The sequence below is a fragment of the Zophobas morio genome, unplaced genomic scaffold (assembly GCF_036711695.1).
Source record: "Zophobas morio isolate AGI-343-1 ecotype UQ-CSIRO unplaced genomic scaffold, CSIRO_AGI_Zmor_V1 ptg000021l, whole genome shotgun sequence".
Classification (NCBI taxonomy): domain Eukaryota; kingdom Metazoa; phylum Arthropoda; class Insecta; order Coleoptera; family Tenebrionidae; genus Zophobas; species Zophobas morio.
In genome coordinates, this window is record NW_026972126.1 from 23,248,624 (window position 1) to 23,272,791 (window position 24,168).

Below are 24,168 nucleotides of genomic sequence, written 5' to 3' on the forward strand. Positions count from 1 at the left end.
TTTCTATTTTCGAAATTTAAAGTTAATTATAAGTTACTCTTTTAAAAGACACACTAGGAGCCGCTGTTAATTTAGTTGGATCATGGGTTGTTCTGGGATGAGGAAATCAAGTAACAAAAAACCAATTTTTATTAAGTTGTTTATAAATAAAAATTACAATCTCAGTTGGCCGTACGAACTATGCAAACTATTTCTAGGTAATTGCAAGGGTGGATTGGACAAATTGTCCAATACCACACGGGTCCCCAATAAATCGAACGTTTCCTGCTAATCCGAATTATCCCCTATTAAAAGTAATCCTCATAGAAAATGTAAATAGGCAATTTTACACGAAAGCAATTTCCTGCGTTCCAGAATGTGGCTGTGGCTGTGTCCTGCGGTGTTCCTGCTGGGCGTTCTGCAGGAGGCGAGTCCAGGACCGGCTTGCAGGATCAGCGAGTTTCCGTGCCGGAACAAACTTTGCGTTCGACTCAATGCCTACTGCGATGGAAACGACGATTGTGGTGACATGTCAGACGAACCCCTATATTGCACGGGTAAGTACGGGTTGATTTTGCAATAAATAACAAAGCACTAGTAATAAACTGAAAAAACAAGCCAACAATTTATTTATCAATCGGTTCCTGGTTGCACTCCACGGCATCAATTTGATTCTCGCGCTTTTCCTCCCTCAACCTCTCCCTCAAATTGTGCAAACACGAACACTTAAAATCGTAATTTTTCCGAAGGATCACCTTCTTCACCTTGGAAACGACGTCGTACGGAACGCACTCGAACAAATTCCGTGACAGATTCAATTCCAGCATTTCGCTCATATTTTCAAAAGCTTCACTCTCAATTTTCGAAAGGGAGTTTTTGTCCAAGTTGAGTTTATGTAATTCCGTCATATGCGAAAACACTTTCCAGTCGACTTCCCTGAGATTGTTTTTCCTTAAACACAGTTCATGTAACGAGTCTATTCCATCCAGAGCTTCCGGGTGTATAAACGAAATGTTGTTGCTGCTCAAAAAAATCTGCGTGTCGACGTATTCTTCACCGTTCACTTCGTGACTCGTCTTTATGTTAATAAAAGCTTTGGCCGGCAACTCGGTGACTTTGTTTCTTCTGAATTGCACTATCCGCAACTTCGGGGTGTTCACAAACCATCGACTATCCCACCTCGATAGCATGTTCCTGTTCAAACGTATAATCTCCAAAGCTGGCATGTTGTCGAAAGCTCCGGACTGTATAGTCGTTATTTCGTTCTGCTGCAGCCACAATTCGCGAATCGGCAAGTAATTGAACACCCCGTTGACGATCACCGTTAGATCGTTCTCCTGCATGTGCACTTCTTCGATTTTGGGTAAATTCTGGAAAGCGTTTTGTTCCAAAACCTGGATCCCGCAGTCTTTCACTCGCAGAATCTTCAAATTCGGTAAATTTTTAACCGCGCCGGTGTACATTTTCATCTTCTTTGTGCGGATTTTGATGTCGACGGCTTTCGCGAATTGGTGCTGGTCGATGGTGGTGAGTCTCGAAAGCGAGAGGTTTGCTACCCGCGTGTCTTTGAGGCGCTTGAAGGAGACCACAGCCGACTGAAATAGGTATCTTTGGGTCAAAACCAGCTGCCAAAGCGTCAAGAGAATGCAAGTTTTGGCGAAAAATTTCATTGCGGTGCGTTTTTGGCGAACTTTAAACTAGAACTGTTTAATGTTTTGTACGATGACCCAACTAATTAAAATAATTTGTGCAGTTTCACACGAGTAAGGATAGGCGGGATGGTTAATTTGGTTATTTTTAATTGGTTCGACATTGACACACTTATTACGTTTCATTCGGTTTCATGGTAAACAAAAAAAAATTGGTCGAAAGTTATTTCCTTTCTGAAATATAGTCCAACAAATACAGCTTCTCTGAAAAATTATAAAATTTGATTTTGCTGGATTTTACTTTTTGTGGTAAGGTCTATAGAATAAAAACAATGTAGAAGGTACCGGTCACTCTGTAATGAAAAAAAAAAGGTTTTACCTTTTTAAAAAAAGACATTTGGGGCCCCCGAGAAGGTTTCACATTTTATATTAAGAAAAAAGACATTTGGGACCCCCGAGAAGGTTTTACATTTTTAAAAATCATGTGAATTAGACACAATAAGGTACAACAGTAAACACCGCCCACTTTTCCAGCTAGTGACATAATTTATTACGGTGGAGGTTGTGCAAGTGGGAGGAGCATTAGTAATATTGTGTTTTAATGTAGTTCTCATGTCTGGTATGCTTATTTAACACTAGCTCAATTTGATTTGACAAGCCGCAGAATGTAAGTTTTAACTCAAAATCAAAAGTGGCCCCACCCACCCACCCTTACTCCATTTTGATGACCCTTTTATTGGCTCTCACTCGGAAGTTGGATTTTATTTTGACAATTAATAGAATCTAGGACTAAATATTTCTTAATAAATTTTTTATTTTTATTCGAAAAACGACTTTGCCGTCAACATTTAGAAAAAAATATGTAAAAACCACTCTCGTTCTCCGGGCCAATGAAATGATTTATTAAGGTAGAGCTTGTGCAAATGGGGGGAGCATTAGTAGTATTTTGTTTCAATATACTTTTCACGTCTGGCATGCGTATTTAAAACCAACTCAATTTTTTTAGACAATTTATTTACAATTTATCAATCTTCTCACCAACGATTTAACAGATTTGCGTAGGATTCGAATAAGATAATAATCTTGTCGTCAATTAACAATATTAAGATTATTCACCAGAATAGAGAGAGGGTGGGTGGGTGGGGCTATTGCTTGCTCATCAGACTGCAAAAAAACCTAAACATAGCTCCGCCCACATTTTTCCTTAATTTTGCTAATCTATTTCATGCCTGTAAAGTAGGAATTCAATTTTGATTTAACAAGCGACAGAATTTAAGATTTAACTCAAAGTCGAAAGTGGCCCCACCCACCCACCCCTACTCCATTTTGATGGCCGATTTTATTGGCTCTCACTCGGAAGTTGGATTTTATTTTGACAATTAATACACGCTAGAACTAAATAATTTTTAAATACAATTTTTTGATTTTTATTCGAAAGACGACTTTGCCGTCAGCGTTTAGACAGAAATATTTAAAAATCATATGAAGTAGACACCACTTGGTGCAACAGGAAACGCCACTCCTATTCTCCGGGCCAATGAAATGATTGATTAAGGTGGAGCTTGTGCGAATGGGAGGATCATTAGGAATATTGTGTTTTAATATAGTTCTCACGTCTGGTATGCTTATTCAAGACCAACTCAATTCTTTTTAGATATTTTGTTACAATTTATCAATCTTCTGACAACGATATAACAGATTTCAGTAGGATTCTAATAAGATAATAATCTTGTCATTAATTAACAATATTAAGATTATTCATCACAATAAAAAGAGCGTGGGTGGGTGGTATTGGTTGCTCATAAGACTGCACAAAAGACCTAAACTTAGCTCCACCCCCTCCTTCCTCCATTTTGCTAGCCTACTTTATTTCTATAAAATAAGTTGGAATTGAATTTTGATTTGACAACCGACAGAATGTAAGATTTAACTCAAAGCCAAAAGTGGCCCCACCCACCCACCCCTACTCTATTTTGGTGACCCTTTTATTGGCTCTTAATCAAAAGTTGGATTTTAGTTTGACAATTAATACACGCTAGAACTAAATATTTTTTAATAAAATTTTTATTTCTATTGGAAAAACAACTTTGCCTTCAACGTTTAGACAGAAATATTTAAAAATGATGTCAAGTAGACACAACTGGGTACAACTGTAAACGCCACTACTCTTCTCCGGACCAATGAAATGATTTATTAAGGTGGAGCTTGTGCGAGTGGGAGGAGCATTAGTAATATTATGTTTTAATTAGTTCTCGCGTCTGCCACGTTTATTTAAAACAAACTCGATCCTTTTCAGATATTTTATTTGCAATTTATCAATCTTCTCATCAACGATTTAACAGATTTGAGTAGAATTCTAATAAGATAATAATCTTGTCATTAATTAACAATATTAAGATTATTTATTCACCAGAATAAAGAGGGGGTGGGTGGGTGGGGCTATTGCTGGTTCATAAGACTGCACAGAAAACTAAACTTAGCTCCGCCCATCTCCTTCCTCCATTTGGCTAACCTATATTATTTCTATAAAGTAGGAATTGAATTTTGATTTGACGAGCAGCAGAATGTAAGATTCATTTCAAATATAAAAGAGGCCCCACCCACCCACCCCTACTCCATTTTGATGACCCATTTCATTGGCTCTCACTTGGAAGTTGAATTTTATTTTGTCAATTAATACAATATAGGACTGAATATTTTTTAATAAAATTTTTATTTTTATTCGAAAGACGACTTTGCCGTCAGTGTTTATACAGAAATATTTAAAAATCATGTAAAGTATACACCACTGGGTACAACTGTGAACGCCATTCCTCTTCTCCGAGCCAATTAAATGATTTATTAAGGTGGAGCTTGTGCGAGTGGGAGGAGCATTAATAATACTGTGTTTTAATTAGTTCTCACGTCTGCTACGCTTATTTAACACCAACTCAATTCTTTTCAGATATTTTATTTGCAATTTATCAATCTTCTCACCAACGATTTAACAGATTTGAGTGGGATTCTAATAAGATAATTATGTGGTCACTGATTAACAATGTTAAGAGTCATCACTAGAATAGAGAGAGGGTGGGTGGGCGGGGCTATTGCTTGCTCATACGACTGCAGAAAAACCCTAAACTTAGCCCCGCCCACCTACTTCCTCCATTTTCCTAACCTATATTATTTCTGTCAAGTAGGAATTGAATTTTGATTTGACAAGCGACAGAATGTACCATTTAATTCAAAGTTAAAAGTGGCCCCACCTACCCACCCCTACTCCGTTTTCATGACTCATTTTATTGGCTCTGAGGCGAAAGTCGAATTTTATTTTGACAATTAATAGAATCTAGAACTAAATATTTTTTAATAAAATTTTTATTTTTATTCGAAGAACGACTTTAGACAGAAATATTTAAAAATCATATGAATTAGACACCACTGGGTACAACTGTAAACGCCACTCCTCTTCTCCAGGCCAATGAAATGATTTATTAAGGTGGAGCTTGTGCAAGTGGGAGGAGCATTAGTAATATTACGTTTTAATTAGTTCTCACGTCTGCTACGCTTATTTAACACAAACTCAATTCTTTTCAGATATTTTATTTGCAATGTATCAATCTTCTCACCCACGATTTAACAGATTTGAGTAGAATTCTAATAAGATCATAATATTGTCATGAATTAACAATATTAAGATTATTCACCAAAATAAAGAGGGGGTGAGTGGGTGGGGCTATTGCTTGCTCATAAGACTGCAGAAAAAACCGAAACTTAGCTCCACCCACTTCCATCCTCCATTTTGCTAACCTAATTACCTAATTTACTTCTGCAAACTTGGAATTGAATTTTGATTTGACAAGCGGCACAATATAAGATTTAACTCAAACACAAAAGATGCCCCACCCACCCACCCCTACTCCATTTTGATGACCCATTTTTATTGGCTCTCACTCGGAAGTTGGATTTTATTTTGACAACTAATAGAATCTAGGACTGAATATTTTTTAATAAAATTTTTATTTTTATTCGAAAGACGACTTTACCGTCAGTGTTTATACAGAAATATTTAAAAATCATGTGGAGTAGACACCACTGGGTACAACTGTGAACGCCATTCCTCTTCTCCGGCCCAATGAAATGATTTATTAAGGTGGAGCTTATGCACATGGGAGGAGCATTAGTAATATTATGTTTTAATTACTTCTCAAGTTTGCTACGCTTATTTAACACAAACTCAATCCTTTTCAGATATTTTATTTGCAATTTATCAATCTTCTCACCAACGATTTAACAGATTTGAGTAGGATTCCAATAAGATAATAATCTTGTCATTAATTAACAATATTAAGATTATTCACCAGAATAAAGTGAGGGTGGGTGGGTGGGGCTACTGTTTGCTCAAAAGACTGCAGAAAAAACCTACACTTAGCAACGCCCACCTTCTTCCTCCATTTTGCTATCCTATTTTATTTCTCTAAAGTAGGAATTGAATTTTGATTTGACAAGCGACAGAATGTAAGTTTTAACTCAAAGCCAAAAGTGGCCCCACCCACCCACCCCTACTCCATTTTTATGACCCATTTTATTGGCTCTTGCTCGGAAGTTGGATTTTATTTTGACAATTAATACACGCTAGAACTAAATAATATTTAAATACAATTTTTATTTTTATTCGAAAAACGACTTTACCATCAACATTTAGACAGAAATATTTAAAAATGACATGAAGTACAACTGTAAACCCCAGTCCTCTGCTCCGCGCCAATGAAATAATTTGTTAAGGTGGAGCTTGTGCGAGTGGGAGGAGCATTGATAATATTGTGTTTTAATATAGTTCTCACGTCTGGTATGCTTATTTAGTACCAACTCAATTCTTTTTAGATAATTTATTTACAATTTATCAATCTTCTCACCAACGATTTAACAGGTTTAAGTAGAATTCTAATAAGATCATAATCTTGTCATTAATTAACAATGTAGAGAGTCATCATTAGAATAAAGAGAGGGTGGGTGGGCGGGGCTACTGCTTGTTCATTAGACTACAGAAAAACCTAAACTTAGCTCCGCCCACCTCCTACCCCATTTTGCTAACCTATTTTATTTCTGTAATGTAGGATTTGAATTTTGATTTGACAAGCGGCAGAATGTATCTAAGTTTTAACTCAAAGTCAAAAGTGGCCCCACCCACCCACCCCTACACCATTTTGATGACCCATTTTATTGGCTCTTGCTCGGAAGTTGGATTTTATTTTGACAATTAAGACACGCTAGAACCAAATAGTTTTTAATGCAATTTTTATTTTTATTCAAAAAACAACTTTACCATCAGCATATAGACAGAAATATTTAAAAATCATATGAAGCACAATTGTAAACGCCAGTCGTCTCCTCCGCGCCAATGAAATAATTTGTTAAGGTGGAGCTTTTGCGAGTGGGAGGAGCATTGATAATATTGTGTTTTAATATAGTTCTCACGTCTTGTATGCTTATTTAGTACCAACTCAATTCTTTTTAGATAATTTATTTACAATTTATCAATCTTCTCATCAACGATTTATCAGATTTGAGTCGGATTCTAATAAGATAATAACCTTGTAATTAGCTAACAATGCAGAGAGTCATCACTAGAATAAAGAAAGGGTGGGTAGGCGGGGCTATTGCTTGTTCGTAAGACTGCACAGAAAACCTAAACTTAGCTCCGCCCATCTCCTTCCTCCATTTTGCTAACCGATATTATTTCTATAAAGTAGGAATTGAATTTTGATTTGACGAGCAGCAGAATGTAAGATTCATTTCAAAGTAAAAAGTTGACCCACCCACCCACCCCTACTCCATTTTGATGACCCATTTTATTGGCTCTTGCTCGGATGTTGGATTTTATTTTGACAATTAATACACGCTAGAACTAAATAATTTTTAAACCAATTTTTATTTTTATTCGAAAAACGACTTTGTAGTCAGCGTTTAGTCAGAAATATTGAAAAATCACATGAAGTAGACACTACTAGATACAACTGTAAACGCCACTCCTCTTCTCCGGGCCAATGAAATGATTTATTAAGGTGGAGCTTGTGCGAGTGGGAGGAGCATTAGTAATATTGTGTTCTCATGTTTAGTATGCCTATTTAACACCAGCTCAATTCTTTTTAGATAATTTGTTTACAATTTATCAATCTTCTCACCAAGGATTTAACAGATTTGAGTCGGATTCTAATAAGATAGTAAACCTTGTCATTAATTAACAATGCAGAGAGTCATCACTAGAATAAAGAGAGGGTGGGTGGGCGGGGCTATTGCTTGTCCATAAGACTGCACAGAAAACCTAAACTTAGCTCCGCCCATCTCCTTCCTCCATTTTTCTAACCTATTTCATTTCTATAAAATAAGTAGGAATGGAATTTTCACGGAAAAAAAAATTAGTTCTGTCGACAATAATTCTGATTACACCAACTATGTTTTATAATTAATATAGGGACAACTAACTTTATTGTGCCGAGGACAATACTGACATATTTGGATCAAAATAGTTGTACCAACAATACAGTATAGTTGGCACAATAACAATATCATATAGTCAACTCAACAATATAGATTAGGGTCGGTGCGACTTACTGCTTTAGTTATTTCAACTAGAATTGTAACTCATTTAATATTGTTGTGGCTAATAGAGTTTTTAGTTAATAAATAAAAAATCTGTTTTTATTAAAATGTTTTATTAAAAAATAAAAAATAAATGTAAACAGTTTACAATGTAAATGCAATTATTAATACGCTTATCATTACTTCATTTGTACAATAATAACAAACAAGTTTCTAAATTCCATTAGAATTTATATAGGACGAACCTAATTTTCATTTGGTAGGTTTAAATATTACATTTTATATCCCATGTTTTTTATTTATGTAATACTTTCCATCAGGAAGCATGCTAAGATAATATCTGTCGTAGTTTTTAAGATTGTTAATTTTTATCAGGCTTCTTTTATCGTTTTTTTCTACAGCAAATGCATGATAATGTTCATAGACACCAGTTGTAAGGAATTCCGCATATATAAAGAAAATTTCATTTTGTATAGTTATAATATCTAATATTTTAGCAAATAATGGAAGATCCAATACATCAACCACAATAATGTCATGCTTCTTGTATATTAGTCCTAAAATTTTTACCCACTTAAAGCGTTCTACATAATCTATATCATTAGTAATAAACATGTTAAATTCATACTCTAAAAGACATATAAAATCTGCTGGACCATACTTTACTGTTTCTGTAAATCCATTATTACAAATAAGTTTGTGACATAACTGAAGTTGATTTTTTATTCCTAACGTTAAGCAAATATTTTTCTTTGAACAACTAATATTAGCAGTAATTTTAAAGGGTCTGTGCTTGGATTCGAATCTCATAGACCAAATATGCACCAGAGGTCCGACCATACGTACAAGTAAAGGATAATGTATCATATTGTGGTGTTTCGGTTTAAGTGTCTGTTTTAATAAAACTGTATAAATATAGTGGTGTTCATAAACCAATGATTTTAAGAGTTGCTCATATTGAGGTTGAACTGATTTATCTAAAATTATGTCCAATATTTTACATAGTGTCAAATATAACTGCCAATAGGTATGATTCTCTGGCACTAAATGACCAACCATTAAACCAAACAGTGAAGCAAAGCACATCATTTCAGAAGCAGACATCTTTAAGTTATTCTTCTTTAGTTGATCTTCGTTAATTTTAGGTGGAATATTTGTTTCTGATCCATAATCAAAAGCCGCAATTTTAGAATTTAACATTGTCAAACTAAATAATTTTATTTCATAAATAAAATGCTTTAATATTAAACTCAGGTCATAATTACACACTCCCTCTAACATATCATGCATTATGTCCATACTGTAATTTTCGGTAACATGAAAACCAATTACTTCGTTCCAAATAGATTTTTTTTTAATACCTGTTAAAATAGGATTATTTAAATGCAGATGGTTTTCGTAACTAATAACATTACGAAGCTGAGTTTGATCTTCTTCACATTTTATTTGACACTCAGATTTTGTCATTGTGCAAAGACGGCAAAAATGAGTTGCGCTAAAACTCTCAACAAAATCTAGCATTGAGTTTAGTCCAAGATTGTCTCCAATACATAAACCGATGGTAAAATAAATGGTCCTACATTCTTGTCCGCAGTTAATATTTATTCCAACATTGTGCAGATAATTTAATTCGTCAATTACAATTTTAAAAACTTGATTACCAACCGTTTTTCTGTCAAGAGACTTAAACAATTGTACCAATAAAATGTTTTCTGTTAACGACTGAAATTCTGGGGGAAAACATGGAATCGAAACATATACCGCCCCTAACTTATTTACGCCTGAATGCGATCCTAGTACATTTCCCGTTTCATAGTCATCGAAATATATGAACAATGGAAAAACAATTTTATTCTCAAATAGTTGTAATTTCGATTGCCAAAGCTCACACTGAATAAAATTTTCTTTAATGATGGTATTATCCATAAGAAGTTTGGTATATTCGAAAGTTTTTTGAAACACATTGGGTAATTCAAAAATTTTTTTTAAATTGTCTCTAAGTGGAATAAACGTATCTTTTGAAACGTAAGTATTTACCGTTGGACAACATTTTTTAGTTTTTGATTCGATGTCTTCACGTATAATAAATTCTTCAGGCTTTACATAAAAACCACATTTCTGAAAATATTTAAATCTTTTATATTCTGTTGACAACTCTTTGAAAGGATTTTGACGCAAGTTAAAATAAAGATTTACCAAATCAATTAATTTATCCTCACATTTAAGTGTGGTTAACAAGTTAAAAATAAAAATTTGGAAAGTTTTTAAAAATGTTCCATTAAATAATTTTGATGTCATATTAACAACATTTTGAACTTCAACCCTAGGTATGCAATTATTGCTATACAAAGATGAAACAAATTCTAAGATATCGTTTTTAAAGCTTTCAGTATCAATTTCATTTTTAATTAAATGAGTTTGTAAAGGGGTGTCTGTATTTGAATTCTGATGAACGTTATTCAATGTGGTCGACGCTGATGGTAGCATTTGCAAGTTTTTATTTACTTTTTCGCTTGCAGAAAAATTTTGCCCTAAACTAGGTGTAATTCTATTGTTAGAAGTCAAGTGTTTGTCTTTGACATGCTTCCTGAAAGAATTTATATTACTCATTGTTCTGAAACAAGAATTTTCGCAACATATTATTGGTCCATCTTTAAAGGAATGCACGTGTTTTAAGTGCAATAGCAATATTTTTATGGAAAGAAATGATTTATTACACTGAAAACATATATTTGAAAATTAGGTATATCATAAACAAATTAAAAACAAAAGTAAAAAAGACAAGACAAAAATTTAACAGTTATTCAACTGACTCAAAAATGTATTGACGGAAATGTAATTTACATCATGTTTTGCATCGTGAATATTGTATATGTGCTGTTGAATTAACTGCCAAAGATGCTTACTTGGAGACGGATATTCTGCATTTAAAACGTGGAACATTTTGAAACATACATCAAAACATTTGACTACGCTCTCTACGCTATATAGATAAGAGTCTACTTGTAACATGCAACTTCAATTTTCAAAGTTACCTACCACAATGGGTAGGGGTTGAAATGTATCACACTTATTAAGAAATTTGTTCCGCTGCTGTTCTAGCACCACCTTCACTTCGTCTGCTGTTGGAACATGCAGTAAAAACGTCTCCTGGCACTCAGTTTTTGACGGTCTCCATCTTATTTTTTTTTTTTTGGATTTGATTGTGACGTACTTGATATGACACTTGTTTGGACAAGATGGGGTAAAATTAATAATGCAAGTGCATTAGTGGCATCTAAAACATATTTGTTACTATTGCAATTTATAAATGGATAAATCAGATTGTATACCTTCAGACTGACTTTCTGACAACTTCTCTAAGTAATGTTTTACATTTACATCTTTTGAATTTTTGGCTAAGCTCAAAATTTTCACGACAAAATCATTAATTTTTGCGTATAAATTGTATTCCTGATTCGGGAAAAGTTTTTGGAAATCCACTTCAAACTAAAAATAATTATAAATTTCATGTTCTACCATAAATGTAAATGAAATTCAATTCAAATTCCTACAAAATAATAATTTCATATAGCTCACGTACTAAAGTGTATCCAAGAGGTCTCTTAAGTCCAGGGAATGTTGTTAAATATTCAAATATTGTAGACTGACTCTCGTTGTACTTTTTTAGCCTGGTTTTGGACGTTTCCTTCCAATGTTCAATCACTTGTGGCCACGGTTCGTAGTTATTTTTTAACCACTGTACGATATTTTCATAGTTATCGTCTTCTGCACTCAATTCCTCTTCCGAGGTTTCTATAAACACAGTTGGTACATTATAAAATTTCTATTTTTATTAAAAAAAATAACCTACTACTACTATTTCCTTTAGTCTCTAAAATACCAGACTGTCTTAATGTTCTTCTAGTATTGTGGTATTTATCAAATAATTTTCCACGCGCACACTTTTTGTATTTTCCATCCACGTTGACGTACGGTGTATAATATGTTTCAATTCTTTCCTTTGGAAATAACTGTTTAATATAGCGTGCAAGCTGAATAAACCGTCTTGAAGGAGTTCTATAAAAAAAGTTTTTATTTCTCAGAAGCTAATACTTTTAAAAAATAATCTATTTCACCTTTTGTCCAAATGGGTTCGCAATTCTTCTTCAATAATGATTGATACTAGATTGTTCTGTAGGGTAGGTGTTAATGACGTTTCAGAGGACTTTGTTTGCAACAACTGACGTCCCTTAACACTTTTTTTTAAACATTTTTTTAGGTCCTGAAATATATTTACTTTAAAATTGAATTGAATGGACATAACTGTTTATTATACATATTTGTTTCTTAAGAAAGTATCATTTCATTGAAAAATAATTGCATAGTAAATATATGTTACTTGCTTAACGATTTGCCATAACAAAAAATACAAAACAGAACAATGTAAGAATATAAATTAACTTACAAAATCATAGGTAATTGGTTCATCCCCTACTGTGGGATTGCCAATGAAGGCATTTTGCCTTTTATAGGGAACAGGTACAAAATCTAGAATTATACATAATTAAACGAATTTTAAAATTCAAGCTCATACCTACCTAGTGCTTTATCTTGAAAAAAATCCTCGTACTCTTTGGATATAATTTCATTTAACGGTGTAGATGACTGTGAAGGAGTCGAGCAGATAGAAGTAAAGCTAGCATCAGATAATATTGGATTTTCATCGACAGCCAAACTGTTTAATGATGTCGTTGAAGCAGGTGACAACGAATTTTCCAAATTATAGAGAGGTCGTGAAATAAAATTCAAATCAGACACGCTATGGTTCCGTTTGCTGGTAGATGGACCATCAGAACTCTCGATATCCACAATACAGATGTCAGTTTTTAAACGTTTAAAGTGGGACAAAAACTTTGCTCTATCTCCTATTTTTGGAATAAGTTCCTTTATTAAATCCTCCGTTAGGTTAATAAAGGCTGCAAAATCTACACCCTGTTCTGAAAGATGAGAATCGTAATTACTAAATTGTGATATAATACTACTTATATGAAACAAGTTAAAAAGTTTTAAGTTTTTTCAAAAAGAAAAAAATGATCTTTTCATTTTTACTCAACAGCCGTAGAAATAAGGATGACGATTGTTGAGTAATAAAATAAATAATAAATTGTTGAGTAACATGCATGAGTACTTCCATACTAAGTCCAGCAAAAGATAAATGCAAACGCCGTCAATTATTTTGTGAGGAGTATTTTTTTTAGTATTTTAGACCGCAACCTGCAATAAAACCATTATGCATTAGGATGCATTCACTAAAGAACAAATACGGTTCTGGAAAGGTATATAAGGGTAGCGACTAATTTTGATTGACAGCTTTACACAGAGTACAGCTTCGAAAACGACTCGAGATTTTACAGCGGCAATACTCATAATAATTGGAGTAATTGCTTTTATCTTTTGCTGGACATTAACTGGAATTAAACAGGTATGTACCTTGAAAACTCTCCCATAAATGGGCCAGACCCCATTTGTCTAGGTAATCTTTAACTTCAACTTCCATAATTACCTTTTTGTAACTACAAATATTAAGAAAAACCACAAAAAGAACGAAAACACTGCACTTCTCTGCACTAACTGCGTCACACATACACCCGTGACTTCGTGACGGAAACTGAGACGACGAAAACACGGTGGTTCCCAGAAATAAAGGCATTGTTATTATAACAAAACTTCTCGGTTACGATTAAAATGTACCATTCGTAGTGGTTTCGAACAACTATGCAAACTGTAACAACATTTTTTTACTCTGCTGTTCGATCAAATGAACTAAATTGTACAGTTTTCATAACTATATAAGCGCAATTATTTTAATACTGTTGTCACGATTATGCGAAATTTGTCTATATTGTTAAAACAACGACACAATATCGTCCGAGCAATTATAAACCGGCCAACTATAGAGGTATAGTTGATTTTACTACGGACTGTTTTTAGAGTGTTTGATTTGACAAGCGACACAATGTAAGATTTAACTCAAAGTCAAAAGTGGCCCCACCCACCCACCCTTACTCCATTCTGATGGCCATTTTATTGGCTCTCACTCGAAAGATGGATTTTATTTTGACCTTAATACACACTAGAACTTAATATTTTTTAATAAAATTTTTATTTTTATTCGAATAACGACTTTCCCGTCAGCGTTTAGACAGAATTATTTCAAAATCATATGAAGTAGACACCACTGGGTACATCTGTAAACGCTACTCCTCTTCTCCGAGCCAATGAAATGATTATTAAATTGGAGCTTGTGCGAATGGGAGGAGCGTTAGTAATATTGTGTTTCAATATACTTCTCACGTCTGGTATGCTTATTTAACACTAGCTCAATTCTTTTTAGATATTTTGTTTATAGTTTATCAATCTTCTCACCAACGATTTAACGGATTTGAGTAGGATTCTATAAGATAATAATCTTGTCATTAATTAACAATATTAAGATTATTCATCAGAATAAAGAGAGGGTGGGTGGGTGGGGCTATTGGTTGCTCATAAGACGGCAGAAAAGACTTAAACTTAGCTCCACCCCCTCCTTCCTCCATTTTGCTAGCCTATTTTATTTCTATAAAATAAGTTGGCATTAAATTTTGATTTGACAAGCGACAGAATGTAAGATTTAACTCACACTAAAAAGTGGCCCCACCCACCCACCCTTACTCCATTCTGATGACCCTTTCATTGGCTCTCAGTTAGAAGTTGAATTTTATTTTGACAATTAATACGTATTAAGATTATATATTTTTTAATAAAATTTTTATTTTTATTCGAAAAATGGCTTTAACGTCAGCGTTTAGACATAAATTTTTAAAAATCATGTCAAGTAGACACCACTGGGTACAACCGTAAAGGCAACTCCCTTTCTCCGGACCAATGAAATGATTTATTAAGGTGGAGCTTGTGCGAATGGGAGGAGCATTAGTAATAGTGTTTTAATACAATTCGCACGTCTGGTGTACTTATTTAGCACCAGCTCAATTTTTTTAGATATTTTATTTACAATTTATCAATCTTCTCACCAATAATTTAACAGATTTGAGTAGGATTCTAATAAGATAATAATCTTGTCACTAATTAGCAATGTAGAGAGTCATCACTAGAATAAAGAGAGGGTGGGTGGGCGGGGCTACTGCTTGTTCATTAGACTACAGAAAAACCTAATCTTAGCTCCGCCCACCTCCTACCCCCTTTTGCTAACCTATTTTATTTCTGCAATGTAGGAATTGAATTTTGATTTGACAAGCGACAGAATGTAAGATTTAACTCAATATTAAAAGCGGCCCCACCCACCCACCCCTACTCTATTTTGATGACCCATTTAATTGGCTCTCACTCGGAAGTTGGGTTTTATTTTGACAATTAATACACGCTAACATTAAATATGTTTTAATAAAATTTTTATTTTAATTCGAAAAACAACTTTGCCGTCAGCGTTTAGACAGAAATATTGAAAAATCACATGAAGTAAACACCATTAGATACAACTGTAAACACCACTCCTGTTTTCCGGACCAATGAAGTGATTTATTATGGTGGAGCTTATGCGAGTGGGAGGAGCATTAGTAATGTTGTGTTTCAATATACTTCTCACGTCTGGTATGCTTATTTAACACTAGCTCAATTCTTTTTAGATATTTTGTTTACAATTTATCAATCTTCTCACCAACGATTTAACGGATTTGAGTAGGATTCTATAAGATAATAATCTTGTCATTAATTAACAATATTAAGATTATTCATCAGAATAAAGAGAGGGTGGGTGGGTGGGGCTATTGATTGCTCATAAGACTGCAGAAAACACTTAAACTTAGCTCCACCCCCTCCTTCCTCCGTTTTGCTAGCCTATTTCATTTCTATAAAATAAGTTGGCATTAAATTTTGATTTGACTAGCGACAGAATGTAAGATTTAACTCACACTAAAAAGTGGCCCCACCCACCCACCCTTACTCCATTCTGATGACCCTTTCATTGGCTCTCAGTTAGAAGTTGAATTTTACTTTGACAATTAATACGTATTAAGATTATATATATTTTTTAATAAAATTTTTATTTTTATTCGAAAAATGGCTTTAACGTCAGCGTTTAGACATTGGACATAAATTTTTAAAAATCATGTCAAGTAGACACCACTGGGTACAACCGTAAAAGCAACTCCCTTTCTCCGGACCAATGGAATGATTTATTAAGGTGGAGCTTGTGCGAATGGGAGGAGCATTAGTAATATTGTGTTTTAATACAATTCGCACGTCTGGTGTACTTATTTAGCACCAGCTCAATTTTTTTAGATATTTTATAATTTACAATTTATCAATCTTCTCACCAATAATTTAACAGATTTGAGTAGGATTCTAATAAGATAATAATCTTGTCATTAATTAACAATATTAAGATTATTCATCAGAATAAAGAGGGTGGGGCTATTGGCTGCAGAAAAGACCTAAACTTAACTCCACCCCCTCCTTCCTCCATTTTGCTAGCCTATTTTATTTCTATAAAACAAGTTGGAATTGAATTTTTATTTGACAAGCGACAGAATGTAAGCTTTAACTCAAAGCCAAAAGTGGCCCCACCCACCCACCCCTACTTTATTTTGATGACCCATTTCATTGGCTCTCACTCGGAAGTTGGATTTTATTTTGACAATTAATACACGCTAAGGTTAAATATTTTTTAATAACATTCGAAAAACGACTTTGCCGTCACCGTTTAGACAGCATTATTTAAAAATCATATAAAGTAGACACCACTGGGTAGAACTGTAAACGCCACTCCACTTCTCCGGGCCAATGAAATGATTCATTAAGGTGGAGCTTGAGCGAGTGGGAGGGGCATTAGTAATAACTAATGTGTTTTAATATAGTTCTCAGGTGCTTACTCAACACCAACTCAATTCTTTTTAGATTTGACAGATTTGAGTTTTGTTCTAATAAGATAATAATGTGGTCATTAATCAACAATGTTAAGAGCCATCACTAGAATGAAGAGAGGGTGGGTGGGCGGGGCTATTATTTGTTCATGAAATCATAAGACTCCAGAAATACCTAAATTCAACTCTGTCCATTTCACTAACTTATTTTATTTACTGTGAAATAGAAATTGAATTTTGATTTGACTAACGAATTTAATTTTTTTTTTTTAATAAGAACCCTTATAAGTTAAAATAAAAATATATATCTAACGTTAAAGTAAATATAAATAAGCGTGCTGGGCATACGTTCCAAATGAGTTTTCCTTTTACAAAATTTTGTAATGACGTCATCAACAATTTTGCAAAGACAACAATCGGTCCAGTAGTTTCAGAGAATCCTTGTCTAATAAAAATGGATACAGACACCAGACAGATAGATAGACAGACAGACGGAAACGGGAGACTACTTTTTTTTAACTAAAAATTAAAAAAAAACAGTCGTTGCAAAACAAATGCAAAAAAAGTTTGATACCACTTATACAGGTCACGTATAATGCGTTTATTTTTTATTATCACTATCTTATTATTGTCAAGGACTTCATTTCCGTATATTTTACAACACCATTCAGGTCCAGAACTGAATTTTAATATTATTTTACACAAATTTATATCTCAGCACTCGTTTTCAGTGGGTAGAAAACCCTCTATATCATTAAACATCGTAAAATTGCGTTTTTCTGCACTCTTCACCACCATTATTAGTGTTATTCGTCGGCACGCCTCTGACCGCGATAATAATATCAGAGATGAATTGCATGACCTTTTCCTAATAACCTCAAACGACGATATGAACCCAAGAGATTACTCTTTATTTCAAACCGAATGATGCTAGTGCAAACACTCTTTTACTTTTTCGTCGTAACACTATTCACCTTGGTGCAAAGTGGCCCCGTCCTCTTCGACAGAGCTTTCATCAAGTACGGAAGACATGGCAAACGACAAATGGTCTACGATTTTCACCACATCGACAACAAAACAGTACCCACCGACAAGCACTTGATCATCGTGAAGACAAAGACCATGGAAATCATCTACACCGAAGCTGTACGAAACTTGAAGAACCTCCAGGATTTGTATTTGTCGAACTGCGGCGTCCAGAAAATCGAAACAAAGGCTTTTTTTAATTTACCGAATTTGACTGTGCTGCATCTTGAAGATAACCATATCGAGGAGTTGAAGAAAGGGGTTTTTAATGGGTTGACAGTGAAAATTTTGTCGCTGCAGAGGAACGAGATTAAGCAGATTGACGGTGAGGCGTTCGACGATATGCCACTTTTGTTTAAGATTAAGCTCAACAGCAACAGGTTAAAATCGTGGGACTCTGGGTGGTTTAAAAACACCCCGAGATTGACGGAGTTGTATTTCAGAAGGAATAAATTGAGTTATTTGCCACGGAGTGCTTTTGTGAATGTAAAAGGTAGCCATCTGGTAGACGGGATAAGTGTGGTCGATACGAAGATATTTTTGAGTAAAAATAAATTAGGGGAACTTGTTCCTGAGAGTTTTTATGATTTGGAGAGAATCAGTCAGTTGTATCTGGACAGGAATAATATTCAGGTGGTTCCGGATGGGGCTTTTCGGGATCTGACGGATGTTGATGTAATTTATTTAGCGAGGAACAAAATTAGTGAAATAAATGGTAACGCGTTTCCCAAAGTGCGGAATATTGGAATTTTGGACCTGTCGAGTAATTTGTTAGAGTGTTTACCTTATGGATTAGTGACAGTTGCTAATGTGACTAATTTGGAGAAAAATAATGGCACCTGTGATTGTATCAAGGAGTTTAGGGCGAAGTTGCAAGAGGAGAAGCGAAGTTGTGAGATATCGTACAGCGAAGACCTCTGCACGATTACGTAAATTTGGTTTATTCTGTTATTTGAGTTGTTGCTTTAATAAATGACTTCCACTAATTAACTACTACGAAAATTTCAGTCTTGTCATCTTCAAATTTTCGTTGATCCAGTTATCGGCTTCGACGTCGACGTGTTCTTGGAAAAATTCGTTCCACCCTCCAACCACCCCTTTCCTAATAAAGGAGTCATTCGTGTCTTTTAATATACCCAATTCCCTGAGATGATCACTATTGACGGATTTATTTTTTCTGAAATTGTCGATTTTCACGTGTTCTATTAAAGTGTGGACGTCGCTGTCTGCAATTTTTTTCCCCAGAAACCTCGCTAACGTCCGTATCGTCAGCTCCATATCCTTTAAGTGAATTAAATTTATAAAAAAAAAAATTTCGTTCCACTTTCTTACTTTCGAATAGTTCTCGTAAAACACAAACAGCACGTTCGGATTGTCCTTCGCCTCCCACGCTTCCTTCACATGTTCGAAATATGGCGTACAAGGCACTAAAACTAGCACTTTTATCTCCCGAAAGTTATATTCCTCAACTTACCTAATCCATGATGGAAGTAATTCCAAAACTTATCGAAACTTTCATCAATACCAACTGTTTTGTAAGAGTTCAACAACAAATAACTGGAAACACAAACATCTTTCGGGTTTCTGGCGAGATAGATGACCTAAATGAAATTTTTTTCATATCTGTGACTCAAAAGATTGATTAAACTCACTTTGCAGCCACTCGTCAATATGTTGGAGGGTGCCAGGCTGAGGGGTAGATGTGTCTTGATAAAGCGCTTTTCGCGAGTTTCCGACAGGCTTTCCCAAGCCGGTTTCGATAATTTTTCGGCGATTTCGGCGGTTTCGCCTTTGTACAATTGGCGCTGGGCGGTGATTCGTTCGTAGTCCTGGCAGAAATAGGCGGCACCTCTGATTCAAAAATAAGGAAAAGTAGGAACACATTGAGGGTTGTACTTACTCTAGGACCGGGAATCGAAGGTCCATCACCGTTTCTGACGCTTTTTGATAATCGAGATTATTGCCCAAAAGCCACACTAGCTCGGATGTTAAGGTTGTCCCTGTTTGAAATAAAATTATAATTTAATTATTAAAAAAAAAATCACAAAGGACCTGATCGTGGAAAACCTAGAATCCACACGTCGTCTGGTCGGGCTTCAAAATTGTAGAGTTTTGAAGCCACGTCTTTGTACGATGCAGCGAAACAGTAATTTTTGGGACCCACGAAAACATGGCGATCCTTAATTTCTAAACAAAAAAATATTTTTTTATTAGTTACGTGTTTGACAAAAAATCAGTGGGTACCTGGGAATTTATTCGACATGGTTCCATTGTCGTTCTTAATTTCGAAGGGAAATATTTCATGTGTGTTAGTATCATCAAATGTGTGGTTAACCATTTTGAAACGATTCTGTGCAAAACTGACGTGTCGTACTGAAAATGTCAAGTTCATGGCAGCATTTGGTTTTATATTTTATCTACAATTTTGGCAATATTTGACAAGAGATTTCCAATTCTGAGAATATGTGTACTGTGTTTATCATATTTATTTTTGTTTATTTAGTGAGATTCGAGGTGACACGAAGGGGAAATACCTCATTTATTCCACAACATTGTGAGATATCACGTGTTAAAAAAATGCAAAATAAAACAAATAAATTCAAACGCTTTAAATGACCAAGCGCTTTGATGACAATACCAACAAAACAAAGGTAGTAAAAAAATTGTAGAAGGTTATTTTGATAGAACTTCCCTCGCCTTGAAGTATAGTCCAGATAACTAACGGAAAAAATGTAGGCATTCTCAATTTCTCAGTACATGGTTAACTTCGACTGTCTGTGTTTATACTTTAACCGATTCGACAAAGCAAGGGTCCTATAATTAATTGATAGTCAGTTTTTTTCCAAAAATACTCATAGTTTTGAAAAAATTCGGCAAAAATGTATTTTGATTGTGGTGTAAATAGTATTATCCGTGTTGATTTTTTATTGGTCAAATTAAGAACGAGTCACCCCATTTCCTCGAAAATGTGAAAAAAAAAGTCTTTATAATAATAAATGATAAAATAAGAATTATAATATTCAGATCATTTTGCTCGATTGTGGTTTAATTCAAATCAAACTAATTTCTACGTGACATTCTTTCGATGTATAAACATAAATAAACACTCGAGAGTGCTGCATATGTTTCATTGTACTTTAGAAGTGAAGGAACAACTTTCGACCAATTTTTTTTTAATTAGATTTGACGACTTACCAAAACTTACCAAACCAATGAAATTCAAATGTGGAGGAGGGTGGGGTTAGTTTTACCTTTTTACTTGGTATAGATTCCACTGTTTATCAACATAAAATACACTCATCCAATTAAATGAGTGATTAAAAAGAAAACCGGGTGGGTGGGCGGGGCCTCTTTGAAGTTTTTTTTTATTTTGTTTTGATCATTTGCCAAAAATGGAATTTAATTTTCATCCTAGGGTAGATCAAATGTGCCAATGAAATTAAAAATATGAGGTGGGTGGCGTCAGTTTTACCTTTTTTTGTATAGGTTTCACGATTTCTGTTAGTTTAACACCCTTTTGGTAATTTCCAATTTTCAAAATGAATCAAAAGTTTGTATTTTTAAAATACAAGTTTCTGGGAAATTGTCTGTGTTAAACGCCCATTTTATTATTTTCCAGTCATCAAAGTGAACCAATTTTTTAGAAATAAGGTACTCGAAGGATTTCTGTAACTAACATCTTCTAGTTGTTGAACCTTTAAAATTTGGGGAAAAAAATTCTAACTAATATTGGAAAACTCGTGGGAATTTTGACGATACCAGAAATGTGGTATAGTCAAAACTAGGGGAAAAAATAGACGGATAATTGATGACATCGTCAACAGTTTTTTTATTATGAAGGTAGTAAGTTCTTGGTAAGATAAGACTAACTTTGGCAAATGACATATCCTCTGGGAAAATAGGAGGCGGGTGGGCGGCCCTTGTATTTGTTAACATAAAACTGACTTTGTCCCTATTAATCTTTTAAAATCTTGTGAAATTTAAAATATGACGAGTTCTTACTTGCGATTTATCATTGCATTCAAATTTTTTAGATTTGTTTATATAGGTGCCTCAAAAAAAATTAATGAATGTGTCAATTTATTTTATTGATTAAGTCAGTATTTGATAAGATAAGACGGATTTTGGCAGGTCAGCTGCATGAAATATCAAATAAATTTTATAGCAAATAGTGTAACAAAAAAAATTGCGATTAGCCTTTTTTTACTTTTTTTGCATCCTAGATTGTATTATTAGTTTCCACTTCCACTCGACAGAAGAGCATAATTAGCCCCGCCCACCCACCCTGCCTCTTTTTCGGCGATTGATTTTATCCGCCAAGATAAGATTGATTTTGCCAAATTGCATACCTTCTAAGAAAACAAAGGGGGGGTGGGTGGGGTTAGTATCTACTTGTCAAGATAAGGCTGATTTTGGCAGATGAAGTACTCTCTAAGAAAATAGAGGGTGGGTGGGCGGGGCTAATATTTGATAAGATAAGATGGATTTTGGCTCTCAAGTAGATGAAATAAGAAATAAATTTTATAGCAAATAGTGTAACAAAAAAAATGCGATTAGCTCGACAGAAGAACATAATTAGCCCCACCCACCCACGCTGCCTCCTTTTCAGTGACTGATTTTATCCGCCAAGATAAGATTAATTTTGCCAAATTGCATACTTTCTAAGAAAACAAAGGGCGGGTGGGCGGGGTTAGTGTCTACTTGCCAAGATAAGAGTGATTTTGGCAGATGACGTACTCTCTAAGAAAATAGAGGGTGGGTGGGCGGGGCTAATATTTGATAAGACAAGATGGATTTTGGCAGGTCAGGTGCATGAAATAAGAAATAAATTTTGTAGCAAATAGTGTAACAAAAAAAAATTGTGATTAGCTCGACAGAAGAAGATAATTAGCCCCGCCCACCCACCCTGTCTCCTTCTCAGTGATTGATTTTATCCGACAAAATAAGATTGATTTTGCCAAATTGCATACCTTCTAAGAAAACCAAGGGCGGGTGGGTGGGGCTAGTATCTACTTGCCAAGATAAGGCTGATTTTGGCAGATGACGTACTCTCTAAGAAAATAGAGGGTGGGTGGGAGGGGCTAATATTTGATAAGATAAGATGGATTTTGGCTGTCAAGTGGATGAAATAAGAAATAAATTTTATAGCAAATAGTGTAACAAAAAAAAAATGCGATTAGCTCGACAGAAGAACGTAATTAGCCCCGCCCACCCACCCTGCCTCCTTTTCAGTGATTAATTTTATCCGCTAAGATAAGATTGATTTTGCCAAATTGCATATCTTCTAAGAAAACAAAGGGCGGGTGGCCGGGGTAGTTTCTACTTGTCAAAATAAGACTGATTTTAGCAAATGACGTACTATTCTAAGAAAATAGAGGGTGGGTGGGCGGGGCTAGTATTTGATAAGATAAGATGGATTTTGGCAGGTCAGGTGCATGAAATAAGAAATCAATTTTATAGCAAATAGTGTAACAAAAAAAAATTGTGATTAGCTCGACAGAAGAAGATAATTAGCCCCGCCCACCCACCCTGCCTCCTTTTCAGTGATTGATTTTATCCGCCAAGATAAGACTGATTTTGCCAGAGAGCATACCTTCTAAGAAAACAAAGGGCGGTTGGGCGGGGTAGTTTCTACTTGTCAAGATAAGACTGATTATGGCAAATGACGTACTCTCAAAGAAAATATAAGGTGGTTTATTTTCTTAGAGGATATGTCATTTGGCAAAATTAGTCTTATCTTGGCAAGTATTAGCCCCGCCCACGCGCCCTTTATTTTTTAATAATTCACAAAGAGTGAATAATCTTTCATTATCAATCTTTGGAACACATGTATATATAAAAAAATATATAAATTCGACTGAAACAAACACGAAAATTGTAGGTATACCTACCAAATAGTGCTTGATTTCGGAAAAATCTATAACACAAGAAAATTTAGCCCATGAAAATTTGAATAAATAAAACAGAGAAATATAAAACAATAGAAGATTTAGAACTGTAAGCATTGATAGCCTAAAAGAAAATAAACAAAA

The 24,168-nt window shown here is 34.6% G+C and overlaps 4 protein-coding genes and 1 long non-coding RNA gene across 5 annotated transcripts; 1 reads left to right on the forward strand and 4 right to left on the reverse strand.

The window, feature by feature from the left end:
• Positions 1 to 605: 605 nt before the first annotated feature.
• Positions 606 to 1,649, reverse strand: LOC135131804 (leucine-rich repeat transmembrane neuronal protein 4-like). The gene has a single exon (XM_064059655.1). It carries the CDS (start codon positions 1,647 to 1,649, stop codon positions 606 to 608), a length of 1,044 nt encoding a protein of 347 aa, XP_063915725.1.
• A 9,348-nt stretch (positions 1,650 to 10,997) lies between these two features.
• On the reverse strand, positions 10,998 to 11,999 carry LOC135133134 (uncharacterized). The gene is made up of 3 exons (XR_010281148.1): positions 11,794 to 11,999; positions 11,543 to 11,699; positions 10,998 to 11,487 (listed from the first exon to the last, which is right to left on the reverse strand). It is a non-coding gene; the product is annotated as an uncharacterized LOC135133134 (long non-coding RNA).
• A 78-nt stretch (positions 12,000 to 12,077) lies between these two features.
• Positions 12,078 to 13,902, reverse strand: LOC135131805 (uncharacterized). The gene is made up of 6 exons (XM_064059656.1): positions 13,683 to 13,902; positions 12,791 to 13,189; positions 12,658 to 12,740; positions 12,329 to 12,474; positions 12,156 to 12,269; positions 12,078 to 12,084 (listed from the first exon to the last, which is right to left on the reverse strand). Exons 1-6 carry the CDS (start codon positions 13,900 to 13,902, stop codon positions 12,078 to 12,080), a joined length of 969 nt encoding a protein of 322 aa, XP_063915726.1.
• Positions 13,903 to 18,037: 4,135 nt separating this feature from the next.
• LOC135131807 (leucine-rich repeat-containing G-protein coupled receptor 4-like) lies at positions 18,038 to 19,069 on the forward strand. Its single transcript, XM_064059657.1, has one exon. It carries the CDS (start codon positions 18,038 to 18,040, stop codon positions 19,067 to 19,069), a length of 1,032 nt encoding a protein of 343 aa, XP_063915727.1.
• On the reverse strand, positions 19,027 to 20,524 carry LOC135132653 (sulfotransferase 1E1-like). Its single transcript, XM_064060802.1, has 7 exons — positions 20,381 to 20,524; positions 20,189 to 20,323; positions 20,037 to 20,136; positions 19,789 to 19,987; positions 19,611 to 19,737; positions 19,469 to 19,563; positions 19,027 to 19,417 (listed from the first exon to the last, which is right to left on the reverse strand). The coding sequence occupies exons 1-7, from the start codon at positions 20,472 to 20,474 to the stop codon at positions 19,130 to 19,132; spliced, it is 1,038 nt and encodes a 345-aa protein (XP_063916872.1). The 5' UTR covers positions 20,475 to 20,524; the 3' UTR covers positions 19,027 to 19,129.
• Positions 20,525 to 24,168: the final 3,644 nt, after the last annotated feature.

What these genes read in the sequence shown, in the direction of transcription:
- LOC135131804 (XM_064059655.1), bottom strand. Translation starts at nt 1,649, where the DNA reads ATGAAATTTTTCGCCAAAACTTGCATTCTCTTGACGCTTTGGCAGCTG.
- LOC135131807 (XM_064059657.1), top strand. Translation starts at nt 18,038, where the DNA reads ATGCTAGTGCAAACACTCTTTTACTTTTTCGTCGTAACACTATTCACC.
- LOC135131805 (XM_064059656.1), bottom strand. Translation starts at nt 13,902, where the DNA reads ATGCCTTTATTTCTGGGAACCACCGTGTTTTCGTCGTCTCAGTTTCCG. An exon ending in TTTATGGGAGAGTTTTCAAG is followed by an intron (nt 13,190 to 13,682) that starts GTACATACCTGT and finishes CTCATCTTTCAG; the next exon opens with AACAGGGTGTAGATTTTGCA. An exon ending in TTTTCAAGATAAAGCACTAG is followed by an intron (nt 12,741 to 12,790) that starts GTAGGTATGAGC and finishes GTATAATTCTAG; the next exon opens with ATTTTGTACCTGTTCCCTAT.
- LOC135132653 (XM_064060802.1), bottom strand. Translation starts at nt 20,474, where the DNA reads ATGGTTAACCACACATTTGATGATACTAACACACATGAAATATTTCCC. An exon ending in TCTAGGTTTTCCACGATCAG is followed by an intron (nt 20,137 to 20,188) that starts GTCCTTTGTGAT and finishes TATTTCAAACAG; the next exon opens with GGACAACCTTAACATCCGAG. An exon ending in CTTCGATTCCCGGTCCTAGA is followed by an intron (nt 19,988 to 20,036) that starts GTAAGTACAACC and finishes TTTTTGAATCAG; the next exon opens with AGGTGCCGCCTATTTCTGCC.